Here is a 13356-nt window from a genome sequence, read left to right as displayed (position 1 = left end):
CCATACGTAATATACTGCGAGGCATAAGTTAGGGATATAGAAAATGTATGCTCATTTTCATAGTTGATTTTTTCGTGAACGGATTAACGGATCCCGCTAATTTTTTTTACTCTTTTAGATATTTCTTTAGTATTGTTTCGCTATAACTTTTCCCATGCGTCACGATTCATTTTAAAACAAATTAAGTCAAAACGTAAAGTGAAACGTACGCCGATGCGTGTAGTATAATATACATAGTATACAGTATACAAAATGTATATACACATCGACGTTATGTTTTGACTTAATTTGTTTGAAAAAGAATCGTGACGCATGGGAAAAGTTATAGCGGATGAACAATATTATCACAGTTGTGCAAAGATTTACTCAAACTTCTTTTTTGTACTTATACTGGGTGGAGGAAAAGAAATGTTTTTCTTATGTTAAGTTTGAAACACCCTGTAGAGAGGACCAGGTACTATACAATAATGCATCGGAATCGTATTATAGTCTTATGTTTGGTGAAATTTTTTTTGAATGTGCCTGATATCTTCAGAAACAAAGAAAATAGACGGTTTTGTATTTTAACTTGTGTTTTAACCGAAACTAAAGTTTGAGACACCCTTTAGGGAGGAAGAGGTAAAATGGTGGTTATGCATCGATACTATGTTGTAGTCTCATATTTTGTGAATATTTAATTTTTTTAATTTCTCTAATATCTTTAATAACAAAGAAACTTGACCGTTTTACTATTTAATATGTGTTTTAACTGACGTTTGCGATACGTGAGGAGGTCATGTTCTTATCATACCACTAAGACGACATTATTTCCTATATATAGTGCGAAAGAAAAAGAGTGTCCAAAGAAAAAGAATATGTGTAATGTAACTCTCGATATTTAAAGAGCCTCCAGGTAGACACCGAATCCGTATTACTTTCAGGGAAATTCCACCTCAAAACATCATAGAGCCTATATTAAACAATCTCGTCTCTCGTAAGTTGTGCTGTTCATACCACTTACCTGATCGACAATCGTTTACGTTATGTGCCTTTCTGTTTTTAAATTTTTGTTAACTGTTATTTGTTAGTGTTAATTTAGTTTTGTTTCAGTAAAAATACATGGTAAGGAGTAAAACCACCTATTTTCTTTGTTATTTTCTTTATCTTTAGAAAGCTAAAGATATCAGGGAGATTCAAAAAACAAAATGTTCACAAAACATAAGACTACAGTACGATTCCGATCTATACACAGATTTGTACCTCGTTCACTCTACCGGGTGTTTCAAACTTAACATAAGAAAAACATTACTTTTCTTCCACCCGGTATAAGTACAAAAAAAAAGTTTAATTAAATTTTTGCACAACTGTGTAAATACTAAAGAAATATCTAAGATAATAAAAACAAAAATTAGCGAAATCCGTTAATCTGTTCACGAAAAAATAAACTAGAAAAATGAGCATACATTTTCTATATCCTTAACTTATTATGACTCTCAGTGTAGTGGAAATTTTTAATCCAACATCCAACATCGGCATTCACGCTCCAACTTTCTTTGTAATACCGCTAGTCGTACCACTAGTGGTATTACTAGTAGTACTACAACCCATTCACGGTCTGATTTTAGATCCAACATATCACTATCTCTCTCTTGTCGTACCACTAGTAATACTACAAATCAGATCATGAATGAGGCCCTTAAAGGAGGATTTAAAATAAAACTAAAATGTTTGTTTAGAAAGAAGATATTTCAACCAGAATTTGTTGTAGGTAAAGATAACATTAAGCACCTATGCCAATTTTAGGTTTAAAATCATGTTTAGTGTTATATTTAATATAAAAAGTAGATAACGTAGACTTAAATAAAGGATGGCTTTATTAAACAAAATGTTGATGTAAACTTAAACCTAAATATGTAATTAGACTAGATTGTTATTATAAAAACGATCAATAACAGAATACAACAATCTTTATTAAACAATATTATAGATGTCTTTGTAGTAGTTAATTATTCATCAAAATTACCTGAATCCGGCCCATGCGAATGCACCTAGTCCCACAGCCATACTAATACAAAAGGTAGCTCCGACAGGTGTTAGCCAATATGTGGCAGTCATCATAAAGATTGTCTGAGCAACGAATCCACTGCAGTTAAAAATTCTTCTAACTTGAGTCACCGATAAAATACGTTTCACGATGAACCAATCGGCGAAATGGCCAGAGAATTGAGTCATGATTGCCATGAGTAAGTAAGGCAATGCTGACGTGAATCCAGCTCCTTGTAGGTTGAAATTCAAAACACCTAAAAGTAAACAAAATTACTCAACTTGTATATAGCGTCAATATTTCGAATAATTTAAAGAATATGTCATAATTTCCATGGGAATCAAATGGTTTCCATGAATCACGGGTTGATACATCAACCATGAATTCATGAACCATGGGTTCAAATTCTATGGGAAGCAGAAGAAATGCCCGATGATTCGAAAGAAGGCAGAATTATACTAATATTTAAGAAAAGAGAATTAACCTTTAACTACACGCGCTGGCGTATTTTGTATGCCAGATTTAAAAATTCTACTACAAATATATTTAAAAATTTAATTTTTGACCTTGTTGATCTCTCTAACCTATCACGGGAATGTGCTTTACAATTTGGTTTTAGTTTCGTTATAATCGGCGTTCGAGAGACAAAAGAACCTTAGATGACATAACCAGACAAATTGAAAAGGAAGCGATGAAAAGAGGCTTAACAATAAATGAAGAGAAAACTAAATACATGAAAATAGAGAGGAAAAACAAAGATACAGAGGAAAGAAATATAAAAATCGGGAATTATAATTTTGAAATAGTCAGTAATTTTCAATACCTAGGAGTCACAATTAACAACAAAAATGAAAGAAACATAGAAATTACCAACAGAATACAAGCGGGTCATAGAGCATATTATAAGTACAAAAGTATTTTAAAAAACAAAAAAATCAGCAGGGTTACCAAAATCCGAGTATACAGAACAGCAATTCGAACAGTGGTGATATATGGGGCAGAAACCATGAGCTTAACAAAAAGGGAAGAAGAAATGTTAAAAATATTTGAAAGAACAATGGTAAGAAGAATTTATGGACCAAAGAAAACAGTGCACGGAGATTATGAAAGGCTCTTGAATTTAGAAATAAGAGACATACTAGGAGGTGAGGACATAGTGAAAGCTATAAAAACCCAGCGACTACGGTGGTATGGACACTTAAGAAGAATGGGAGAAGAAAAAGATGTAAGAAAAGTTACAATGTGGAACCCAAATATAACAAGGGCGAAAGGAAGACCAAAAAGCAGGTGGGAAGACCAGGTATTGGAGGACATAAAAAGATTGGAAGTGCCAAAATGGAGACAGAAAATACAGGACCGGGATATATGGAGGAAAATAACAGAGGACGCAAAGAGGAACCCTAGATTAGACTAGTTAACCTGAGAGAAGAAAGAATGTGGAGTGACTCACCACAATAAATGAGTCAATGAGCTCAATAAGAGTGGCTCCAACTCCGCACGGAGTGTATAGCCTGTATATATATATATATATATATATATATATATATAATCGGCGTTCTGGGAAGATCGTAATTTACAGTTTATTATTTGTTGTTTCCGGTGGTGGACAATATACGCCACGATTATATTAATATAAGTCGTAATATAAGTACATATTTCAATTGTTTTTTAGTAATTATGGCACAAAATAAATTTTTCTTTATAAACAATACTTTTTCTTCTGTAAAAAATCACATTTCAAAAAATGTTTTATTAGTAATTTTATTTAGCATGGAATCCAGTTATTCCATGATTCCAGTTATAAATCCCAATTGGCTTACTGAGAAGGAACTCCAAGTATTCGCTGATGCCGAAAAAGGTTTATAACAAACAACTAATTGTATTTTTCAAAAAAAAATAAACAAATCCGCTGTTTTTAAGTGTATTTTCTTGTGGCGTATAAAGTACGCCACGTGTGTAAGTAGATAGGCAAAGCGGTTTCTGGCGCAACCCCTAAATCGCAACCCTTAAATAGCAACCCCCGGTCGTAAATGCCAAACGGCTTAACGTAGGATGACGTGTGACGTATCGTTGGAAAGGGGATGAAAAAGGGGGTTGAACTCAGTATGTGGCGTGCGCATCGGAATATGCCAAAAGGGCATTACGTCATATCTTCTTTTCTATTGGTCCGATTGTGACGTAAGAGGGCTCGTCGGAACGGGGAGGGGGTAACGAACACATAAAAAAGATGGCGGCAGTGCCAAAAGGGCATTACGTCATATCTTCGTTTCTATTGGTCCGATTTTGACGTAAGAGGGCTCGTCGGAACGGGGAGGGGGTAACGAACAAAAAAAACAAAGATGGCGGCAGTGCCAAAACGGCATTACAGCATATCTTCGTTGCTATTGGTCCGATTTTGACGTATGGGGTGTCAAATGAAAGCGGTGGCGACACAGAAGCCAACTGTCAATTCTTCTTCTTCTTTTCGTTTGTCAATTCTTCTTCTTCTTTTTTCGTCCGTTAAATCTTATGTCAACGATTGCGTGGAAAAGCCAACTGTCAATTCTTCTTCTGTCAACGTTCAATATTAACTGTCAGTTCTTCTTCTTTTCCGTATAGTGCCTAACAGAACGTGAGATTTGACGTATGACGTGACATTTATGTGTGACGTGGCAAAGCGCTGACATTCGACGCAGAACGTGACATTTGACGTAGATATGTGACATTGTTCAGTTTTCCGTCCGACATTTGACGCAGAACGTGGCATTTATGAGACATTGTGACACTGAGCATGTTCAGTACTGATATGAATCCCACCGAGTACATACATAGGGTTATGGAATTTCAAACTAAACTTAATCAGTTAAATAAAGATATTAAATCATATGAGGATATAAAACAAATTAAAAGACATTTCGATAGTTTGCATATTGAGGACAAAACGTGGAAGCCTGAAGAGTTGAATTTACAGCAGCAGCAGCAAGGTCTTTACGCTTTTAGAAAACTACCACAAGCTACATATCCATTGAGACGTATTCAGCCTACACCATGGGTGCCAGCAACAACACCAGCGAGTATGTGAAAAGTGAAATAGACAATGTCTTTGCAATGTCTTGTGTAATATTAGCATCTATATTTATCTTAATTTTAAAAATTATGTTTGAAATTGTAAAGAGAAAATTTGAATCTTCATGTAATATAAGACTTGATCAGTAAATAAGGTGTTTAAATAAAAAAGCAAAAATCTCTCTCTAAAAATATTTATTTATACATAGAAAAATTACAATGGTAATATTGTATAAGAAAACCAGTGACGTAGACGATCCACATTTCTTTCTGTACACGAAAATAGTCCAACGGCGTGACAGGGGTTTGTAGCAGGACCAACGTTTCCAGTAGCAAGAGGCGTGCCATCAAACTTGCAAACATCAATAATAAGGGGAAAAACTCCAAAAATGTGACATTTCTTGCTTAAAAATTCTGCTTTTTGTTCTCCTCGAACGTATATGTAATCGGCTGCATACAACAACTTGGTTTCTAGTATTTCATTTATTTTGGACAATTCTACTGCTCCATCAGAATATCGAATGCCAAGCAGTTTTTTCTCCACGTATGATGCTGTCTTCTTATCATCATTACTTAGCGCATTGAATGGTTTCGGAGGTAAAAAGATGTAATGACTTCGTTTAAAACCTATTTCGATGGTAAGTTCTTTGGGAACAAACCACCCGTCCACAGCGAATCCCTGAATATCTACGAATGCTACTCTCATGATGACTGCTCTTGTACTACTGACACTTTATGCGTCTAATTTAGACTTTTTACAATTTCGGTAAGTGGGTAGTACTCCATTACGCAGTCGTGAATTATAATGCAGTAGGCCTTGGTATTTTCGGGAAAACCATTATGTGCTTCAATATCTAGTTTTACGTCAACAGTGGATGCTTTCATGCTTTCTTCTTGTTTTGAACAGTCGATGACGAACAATGCACGATTCTTGAAAGCTGAGAAATCGAGTAGAGGTCGCTTTTGGTGGGAATGTACGTAGCTGGGATAAAATTCGGTATAGTTGAAATAGGCCTCGTTGTAGTCAGTTTTGCTGAAATCCAACTGCATTCTCTCGTTTGGCCAATATTCTCCATTTAAGGATAATCTAATACTTTGGATGCTAACATTGTCAAATAAGGTAGGATCAGCTGTAATCGTGTTACGTTTGCCTGTTTGAAAGAAAACAATGACATAACGTGGTCTTTCAACTGATGTGCTAGTTTTGACGGCCCAAACTTCACGCCTAGCACCTTTGGTAATGGTAGGCAATTCGTGCAATTCCCACTTTCTAAATGGAATAACTATAGGTTGATCTTGTTGAATGGACTTCATTAGTTCTAGTTTAATTTCGTCATTTGGAAATATGTGCTTCACTCTGAGTTCAATGTTGGTGATGTTAATCTTTGCTTTTGTAGTTTCATCAGTAATAATTAAACAATCGTTGTCGTTTCGAGCTCGAACTAGTCTTATTGTTTGACGACCACACGTAATCATTGGATAATCGTTGAAAATGTTAAAAATATGCTTAAGAGGTATCTGTATGTTGAATGAATTATCTGCATCGTGTAGAATGGGATCATTAGGGTAATTCCAACCCGCCATAACCATATAATGGGAATCTTCTTGATTGTAACACGTCATGGCACGTACAGCACTTACGATACCAGGATCCCGCACTGTTTCCATCTCCCGTGCGCTTTCGCTGTACGTACACGAATCGAAAAGAAAAGCACCCACATTGTTGGCTAGTTTGACTACGCCAGATCCTTCTTTATCGACGAGTGATCCTTTAATGCACAACAAGGTTTCGCTCATTGCAAAAAACGAGTCAACTTGATTAATGCTAAATTCTACAATATCATTACAGTTGAATGATTTGATGAATGGTGCATAAGTTCGGTATTCGGCCTTTCGAATCGACTCATCAAACATTGGCTTACGATAAATATCGAATATTGGAGGCATTACGCTGCTGTCGTTTGAACGAGCTCGTTTTCCATACATTGTTGTCATTTTTTAGTTTAAAACCAAGTGATTGTAAAAACAATTTTTTTGCGAACGTAAGAGGTTTCCGCTTCGACACAACTAATGGTGTTCTTTTAATACGATATTGTCGCTTGGATGGTTGCACAACTAATGGTGTTCTTTTAATACGATGTTGTCGCTTGGACGGCTGCACAACTAATGGTGTCCTTTGAGCAGTAGATGACCTTATTACTAGTCCCATTTCCCTCTTGATCTAAGTTCCAGCACCAATGTGCTCTCTTCTCCTCTAAAGTTTACAGGTCGTCCTTCTTGATCGAGAGCCAAGACAGTGATATTGGTAAGTTCACGCTGCGGCACAACGGGTAAATACAACAAATTGTGAGGAGTTTCGTCAATTGCGTACCCAGGATTTGATTGTATGACAAATTCGTAGATCGTATGAGCAGGTCTGTTACCGTCGAAGGCTCCAGTACTAATGTTACATTCAAAGCGTATGCTAGATACTTTAATAATCCTAACAGGTAGATTCGAAGTATGTATCCGTCCAGGATTGAGTATTGCCGGAGAAAATCCCAATACTGTACCAAGGCTATCAGGTTGCTTAAACGAAATCCTATATTTGCTAAATATTTGACACTGCAACGTGTTGTGGTTAGGTTTTAGACTAAATATCGATTCTGGTTTAAGCTCATTGTCAGCACCCAGTTTCTTTTGTATGTATTCTTCAATATCGGCAATTTCATAACATCCATCGGGAAAAGCAAAGTTTTGCCATTTGTTTTTGTCATTGCAGTAATAAAACTTGTTATTTTCAATGTTCGGTATACTGTTGTAGGAATGGAAGGCACGAAGAGCTATTTCGTAATCTTTTTTCGGATCCAACACGATTGGTGTGGGTGGTTGAAATGAAAATGTATAAGTGGTGCTAACTACTCTCAACAACTGCGACATGATGACTGATTCAAGTCGATAGATTAATAGGTTTATATATATAGTTGAATAAACACCAATTTTTTTTTTCACATATTTTTTATTTGTTCTAAAGCAAGTTTACATAAATGACAAGATGCTTGAGAATCGGGTGGTCCATCCCAGTGAGTCCTCCAATCTGGTCTGTTGTAATGTACGAAGCACGGAAGTAGTATCTGCAAGTTAAATTCTCCTCGATATTCCCCAGGTAATTTATGCCATATACTTAACAATTCTGAAGGTCTAACAGTCCGTATAATATACTCTAGCGGTATGTGTTTTAGTTCTTCTTCACTATATTCCGTAAAACATTTTTCGCGAAACATATGGGACATAAGCAATCTACTACTGTCCATTATATAAAAATTTTAAACATAAATGCCCACAAACGATTTGATTGTAAGTTTGATACTGGTGATTATTGTAGAAAATTCTGGCACGTGCACCCAGATATTTCACAAGTTCTTTGGTCGGCTTCAAATTACCAAATGAATCGAAATATTCCACGTCGTTGTTTATCTTTCTATATGCTACCCAATGTGTTCCGTTATGCGCGGACACATCCAAGTTAACTATTGCACATTCTCGTTGTCGAGGACCGTCTCTAGGCAGAGCGTCATTCATGAAAACTCCTCGAAAATGTGGTATGTTAAGTATTTTCGCGTAATGTGCAATGTCCAAGTCGTACAGCGGACGATTGGGCAGCTTTATTGGAAGTTTTTTTTCAAATACAAGCCGAATCCGCCTCTGGGTTTCTTACGTAGGTACAGACCCGAACCGATATGTTCCATTGCCTTATTATGACGTATATCCTCCTCCAATTTCTTTTGGGCATTTTTTGCGTCGACCACAGTTTTTGCCACCCCCGCAGCACCTCCTGCTAAAGCCCCCAGTGCCGAAAGACCAGCAAAGAGAGGTATGAGGGGTAGGAAACCTCCAGATTTTAGTGGTAGTACGCGAGGAACATCAATTTCTTTTCGGCCGCCAAGTCTTTTGATTATGGATTTTGCAATTCGTACAGCAGTCAAAGCAGTATCGTGTAACGATGCTCCTCTCTTCATGGACTTTGCAATTTTTGAGACAACATCGCGATTGAAAGAGTAACGCCCCTTTCTTCCACGACGTAACTGACATCCCATTCCCAATTTTCTTTTCGTCTTCATTCCACCGGTTACAAGTAAGGCAGCAGTTTTTTCACCAAAGCTAGCGTCTTTCGACTTGAATCGCTCCCAGGCTCTATTTTCCAATTCTTTATCGGCCTTGTGACGTTCTTCGAGAGATGAATGCTGCGAGTAAGCGATATCGTGTTGTTTACAAGCTGCGTCTAATGGATTAATACCTGGATCTCCACGTGCAAGACGTTTTTGTAGTTTTGTTCCAGCTATAAAGAACGTATTTTTTTTTACTTATAAAACACAACAAAATTGTCGCAAAGTTACTTACGTCCACAGTACTGATAACCGCCAGGAATATGTAGCTCAAATGGCAGTTTATTAATTAAAGAGTTCACGAGACCTCCTCCTTCGACGACCAACATTGGACTGATGCCATGCAAGTGATGACATCTATAATATATTGCCGTACTTATGTACTACACTTGCCACACGATGAAGATCGTTCAACAAGAGCAGACGTTGCCAATTGATAATCTGGACATTGTCCAGAAAGTGACAGTCAGTAAACATGGTAAATTGCTACCAAACTCATTTAGAGCCATTATTTGCGGTCCAAGTGGGTGCGGAAAAACGAATGTCATGCTATCACTATTATTTAATCCGAATGGCGCCAAATTCAAAAATGTCTATGTTTATTCGAAATCCCTTTTTCAACCGAAATACCAACTACTGCAAGATGTAATAGCCCAAGTCAAAGGTGTTGGGTACTTTCCATTCAAAGACAATGAAGAAATTATCAGTCCAGATGAAGCACAACCAAACTCAATTTTTTTATTTGACGATGTTGCATGTGATGGCCAACAGAAGATTCGCGAGTATTATTCCATGTGCAGACATAAAAATATCGATGCCGCTTATTTATGTCAAACATATTCAAAAATACCGAAGCAGCTAATAAGAGACAATTGTAACATGATTGTATTATTCAAGCAGGACGAGATAAATTTGAAGCATATATTTGATGAACACGTATCGCCAGACATGTCGTTTGATGAATTTAAAAAAATGTGTTCAGAATGTTGGACGACAGACCGCTATGGTACTTTGGTCATTATGAAAGATTTTCCCCTTAACAATGGCCGATACCGCAAAGGATTTGATAAATATATAAAATTGTAAGTTGATGTATTGTTTAGTTGTCAACAAAATGTCTTATGATGCGGTCGCCATTGCCATGCGCAAGAAGAAAGTTGCCGAATTGGCTAGATCAATTCGCAAAAAATATTTGGCATTGAAATTAGGCAAGACAGAACAAGATGAGTCACTAAATAAACTTTTTAAACCAATCTCGAAACCACTCAAGAATATTGCGCAATCATCAAAAACGTTGCATCATGCTATCGATAACAAGTTTAGACAAGTTAAAAAAGAAGAAGAAGAGGTGAAAAAGGAACAAGTAGGACTAAAAAAAGAGCCAGATAGAGAGGAAAATCCTACACCACCATTATCATTTATAAGTGATGGAGATGTGTTTGAAAACAACGATAAAGAAGATGAAGAATACGAAGATAACATAGAAACAAACCAATCGCAAGATGAAGTATCCGAACAAGTATTTCAAGATTACCTAGACCAATATCATTCTCTAATTCAACCTTACGTGATAAATCACGGGATATCTTCAGATCAAATAGATAAGGTATACGGTCCAACCTATGATAGCAAAACGGCAAAATGGGCACTTGGTTCCACTGATATTAATTTCACTCGGGATGGTAGGATTGTAACGAAAGGAAAATATGTTAAAGGGACACGTGGACTATATGAGTTAATATTTTACAAAGACCCTGATCATTTTAAAGAAGAAGACGTTAAAGACTATATTTCATTGTTGGATATAACCGGCGCTCATAAAAGACGGGATGGTACACTAAAGGGAACCCACGGCTACAAGTGGAAGGAAATTATTAAACCTAATCTTCCATCATTAATACCTCAACGTCGTCATACAGAAACTAGTAGAGGAGATGTCGGTTCTGGATTACCTACGCATTTGACATACAATGATTTGCCTAGGGAATATATTTACTGGGACGACCCAAATGAATTGGTGGATCGTCTTCAACTCTTGGTGGCTTCGAAAGACGCCGGCAACACATCTCTCGACAACGAAATTGTAGCCATCATCAATGAACTAAAAGAAGCTAATATAATAGAGTAACTGGGAATGACAATATCATTTCCATTATGAGTGTCGACAAATTCGGTCATCATTCTCGTGGTGGTGGTGGTAGCGCTCAAAAGGTGACGCGAGTTACATTTCCACATACTTCTGACGGAAATATTAATGCCGAAAATGTGAAAATTTGCAATGTCAAGGATCCATCAGAAAATGGTGATGCTGCAACGAAAAAATACGTCGATGCACAAATAAATGAGTTGCGTAACATACAGTCACCATTAATTCAAACACATGGTGAGTTGTTGCAGCAAAAAACTGGGGAGATAGAAGGTTTAGCCATCGGACTAAATGAAGTAAGAGAAGAGCTTCATAAAACTACAGTTCCACTTCTCGAGCAGAAGTTGCAGAAAATAATGAAAAATGATTTGAATACACTAAAAAAGGACACGGAGAATAATGTAAATAAGTTGTTGCAGCAAAAAACTAATGATATAAAGAATTTAACCATGGAACTAAACGAAGTAAGAAAAGAGCTTCATAAAACCACAGTTCCACTTCTCGAGCAAAAGTTGCAAAAAATATTCAAAGATGATTTGAATACACTAAAAAAGGATACGGATAAGAATATAAAATCGGCTGCAGAAACCATTGCACATCATGCGATATACGATATGAAGATGGAAAAGAAGATAAAAGAAATGAACGCGGCATTACAGGATGTAGTAGACAACCTTCATTCGATGAATATAGATACCCGCCTAACAGCAATTGAAAGTCGTTTATAAAAATGTCTAAAGAAAAGGAACAGGTGGTGTATGAGTTGCATAAACCATCACGAAAAAACTATCCTCGTCGACGAACAATAATCAAAGGAATCGATGACTTGTGGCAGATGGATTTGGCTGAAATGCGTCCTTATGCGCACCAAAATAAAAATTACAAACTAATACTAGTTGTAATTGATTGTTTTTCAAAATTTGTTTGGACACGTCCTCTAAAGAACAAAACAGGTGAGGAAATTACTCGCGCATTTTCGGATATTCTCGCCCGTACTCAAAGAGTTCCGAAAAACCTACAATCTGATCAGGGAACCGAATTTTACAACAGAAAATTTCAAAATTTAATGAAAAAACACGAAATTAATCATTACAGCACATACACGGTTAAGAAGGCTGCCATTTGTGAAAGAGTTATTAGAACGTTGAAAGCAAAGTTGTACAAGTATTTTAGTTTACATGGATCATACAAATGGCTAGATGCACTACCTACAGTCACTGAGGAATACAACAATACAAAGCACAGTAAAACAGGATACAAGCCATCTCATGTCAACAAATCCAATGAAAAAGCCATTTTAAACAAAAATTATAGTCATTTAAAGATTGCCGGTCCACGGAGATTTAAAGTTGGCGACATTGTACGTATATCAAAGGCAAAACATTTCTTTGAAAAGGCCTACACGCCCAATTGGACTACAGAATTATTTAGAATTGTACAAGTTAAGATAACGAATCCTATAACGTATTTGCTCGAAGACATGCAAGGTACACCGATTAGCGGCGGGTTTTACGAAGAAGAATTACAGAAAACAAAAAATCCCGACATTTACTTGGTTGAAAAAGTACTTAGACGAAAAGGCAATAAAATGTATGTTAAATGGTTAGGATTGGATAGCAAACACAACAGCTGGATTACTAGTTCAGATGTAGTTTAAGGATCTATATTTCGATACGCCGCGTAGACATACATTTTTTAGAAAATGCTGACAATTACACGCAAAGAGTGGGGGATTGAAAAAGTATAAATTCTCTCAGCAACCATCCGTCACATTCAGTTCAACCGACTTGTGTATTCAGTTGCAACAGCAGTACTATGGCTTCTCAAGATAGCGGATACGAAAGTGAAGAGACAATTATCTACGACGCTGAATTAGATCGAGTACTGGAAAAATATGAAGAAGCTGCCAAAGATGAACCATATTATTTATTGGAAACTACCTATCCAATAGGATGTTTTCACATAAAAATTGGCCTATCTCCAGCTCGACAGTTTTC

At 36.6% G+C, this 13356-nt stretch overlaps 1 protein-coding gene across 1 annotated transcript in view; it reads right to left on the bottom strand.

The window, feature by feature from the left end:
- LOC126881670 (sialin-like) overlaps positions 1 to 13356 on the bottom strand; it is a 104845-nt gene that overhangs the window by 14659 nt on the left and 76830 nt on the right. The window contains exon 6 of the mRNA XM_050646062.1: positions 2003 to 2279. Coding sequence (XP_050502019.1) covers positions 2003 to 2279 — 277 coding nt within the window. The remainder of the gene's footprint in view (positions 1 to 2002; positions 2280 to 13356) is intronic.

This window comes from Diabrotica virgifera, chromosome 3 (genome assembly GCF_917563875.1).
Source record: "Diabrotica virgifera virgifera chromosome 3, PGI_DIABVI_V3a".
In the NCBI taxonomy this organism is placed as follows: domain Eukaryota; kingdom Metazoa; phylum Arthropoda; class Insecta; order Coleoptera; family Chrysomelidae; genus Diabrotica; species Diabrotica virgifera.
Note: the sequence above shows the minus strand (reverse complement) of the source record. Positions and strands in the feature narration are given on the sequence as shown.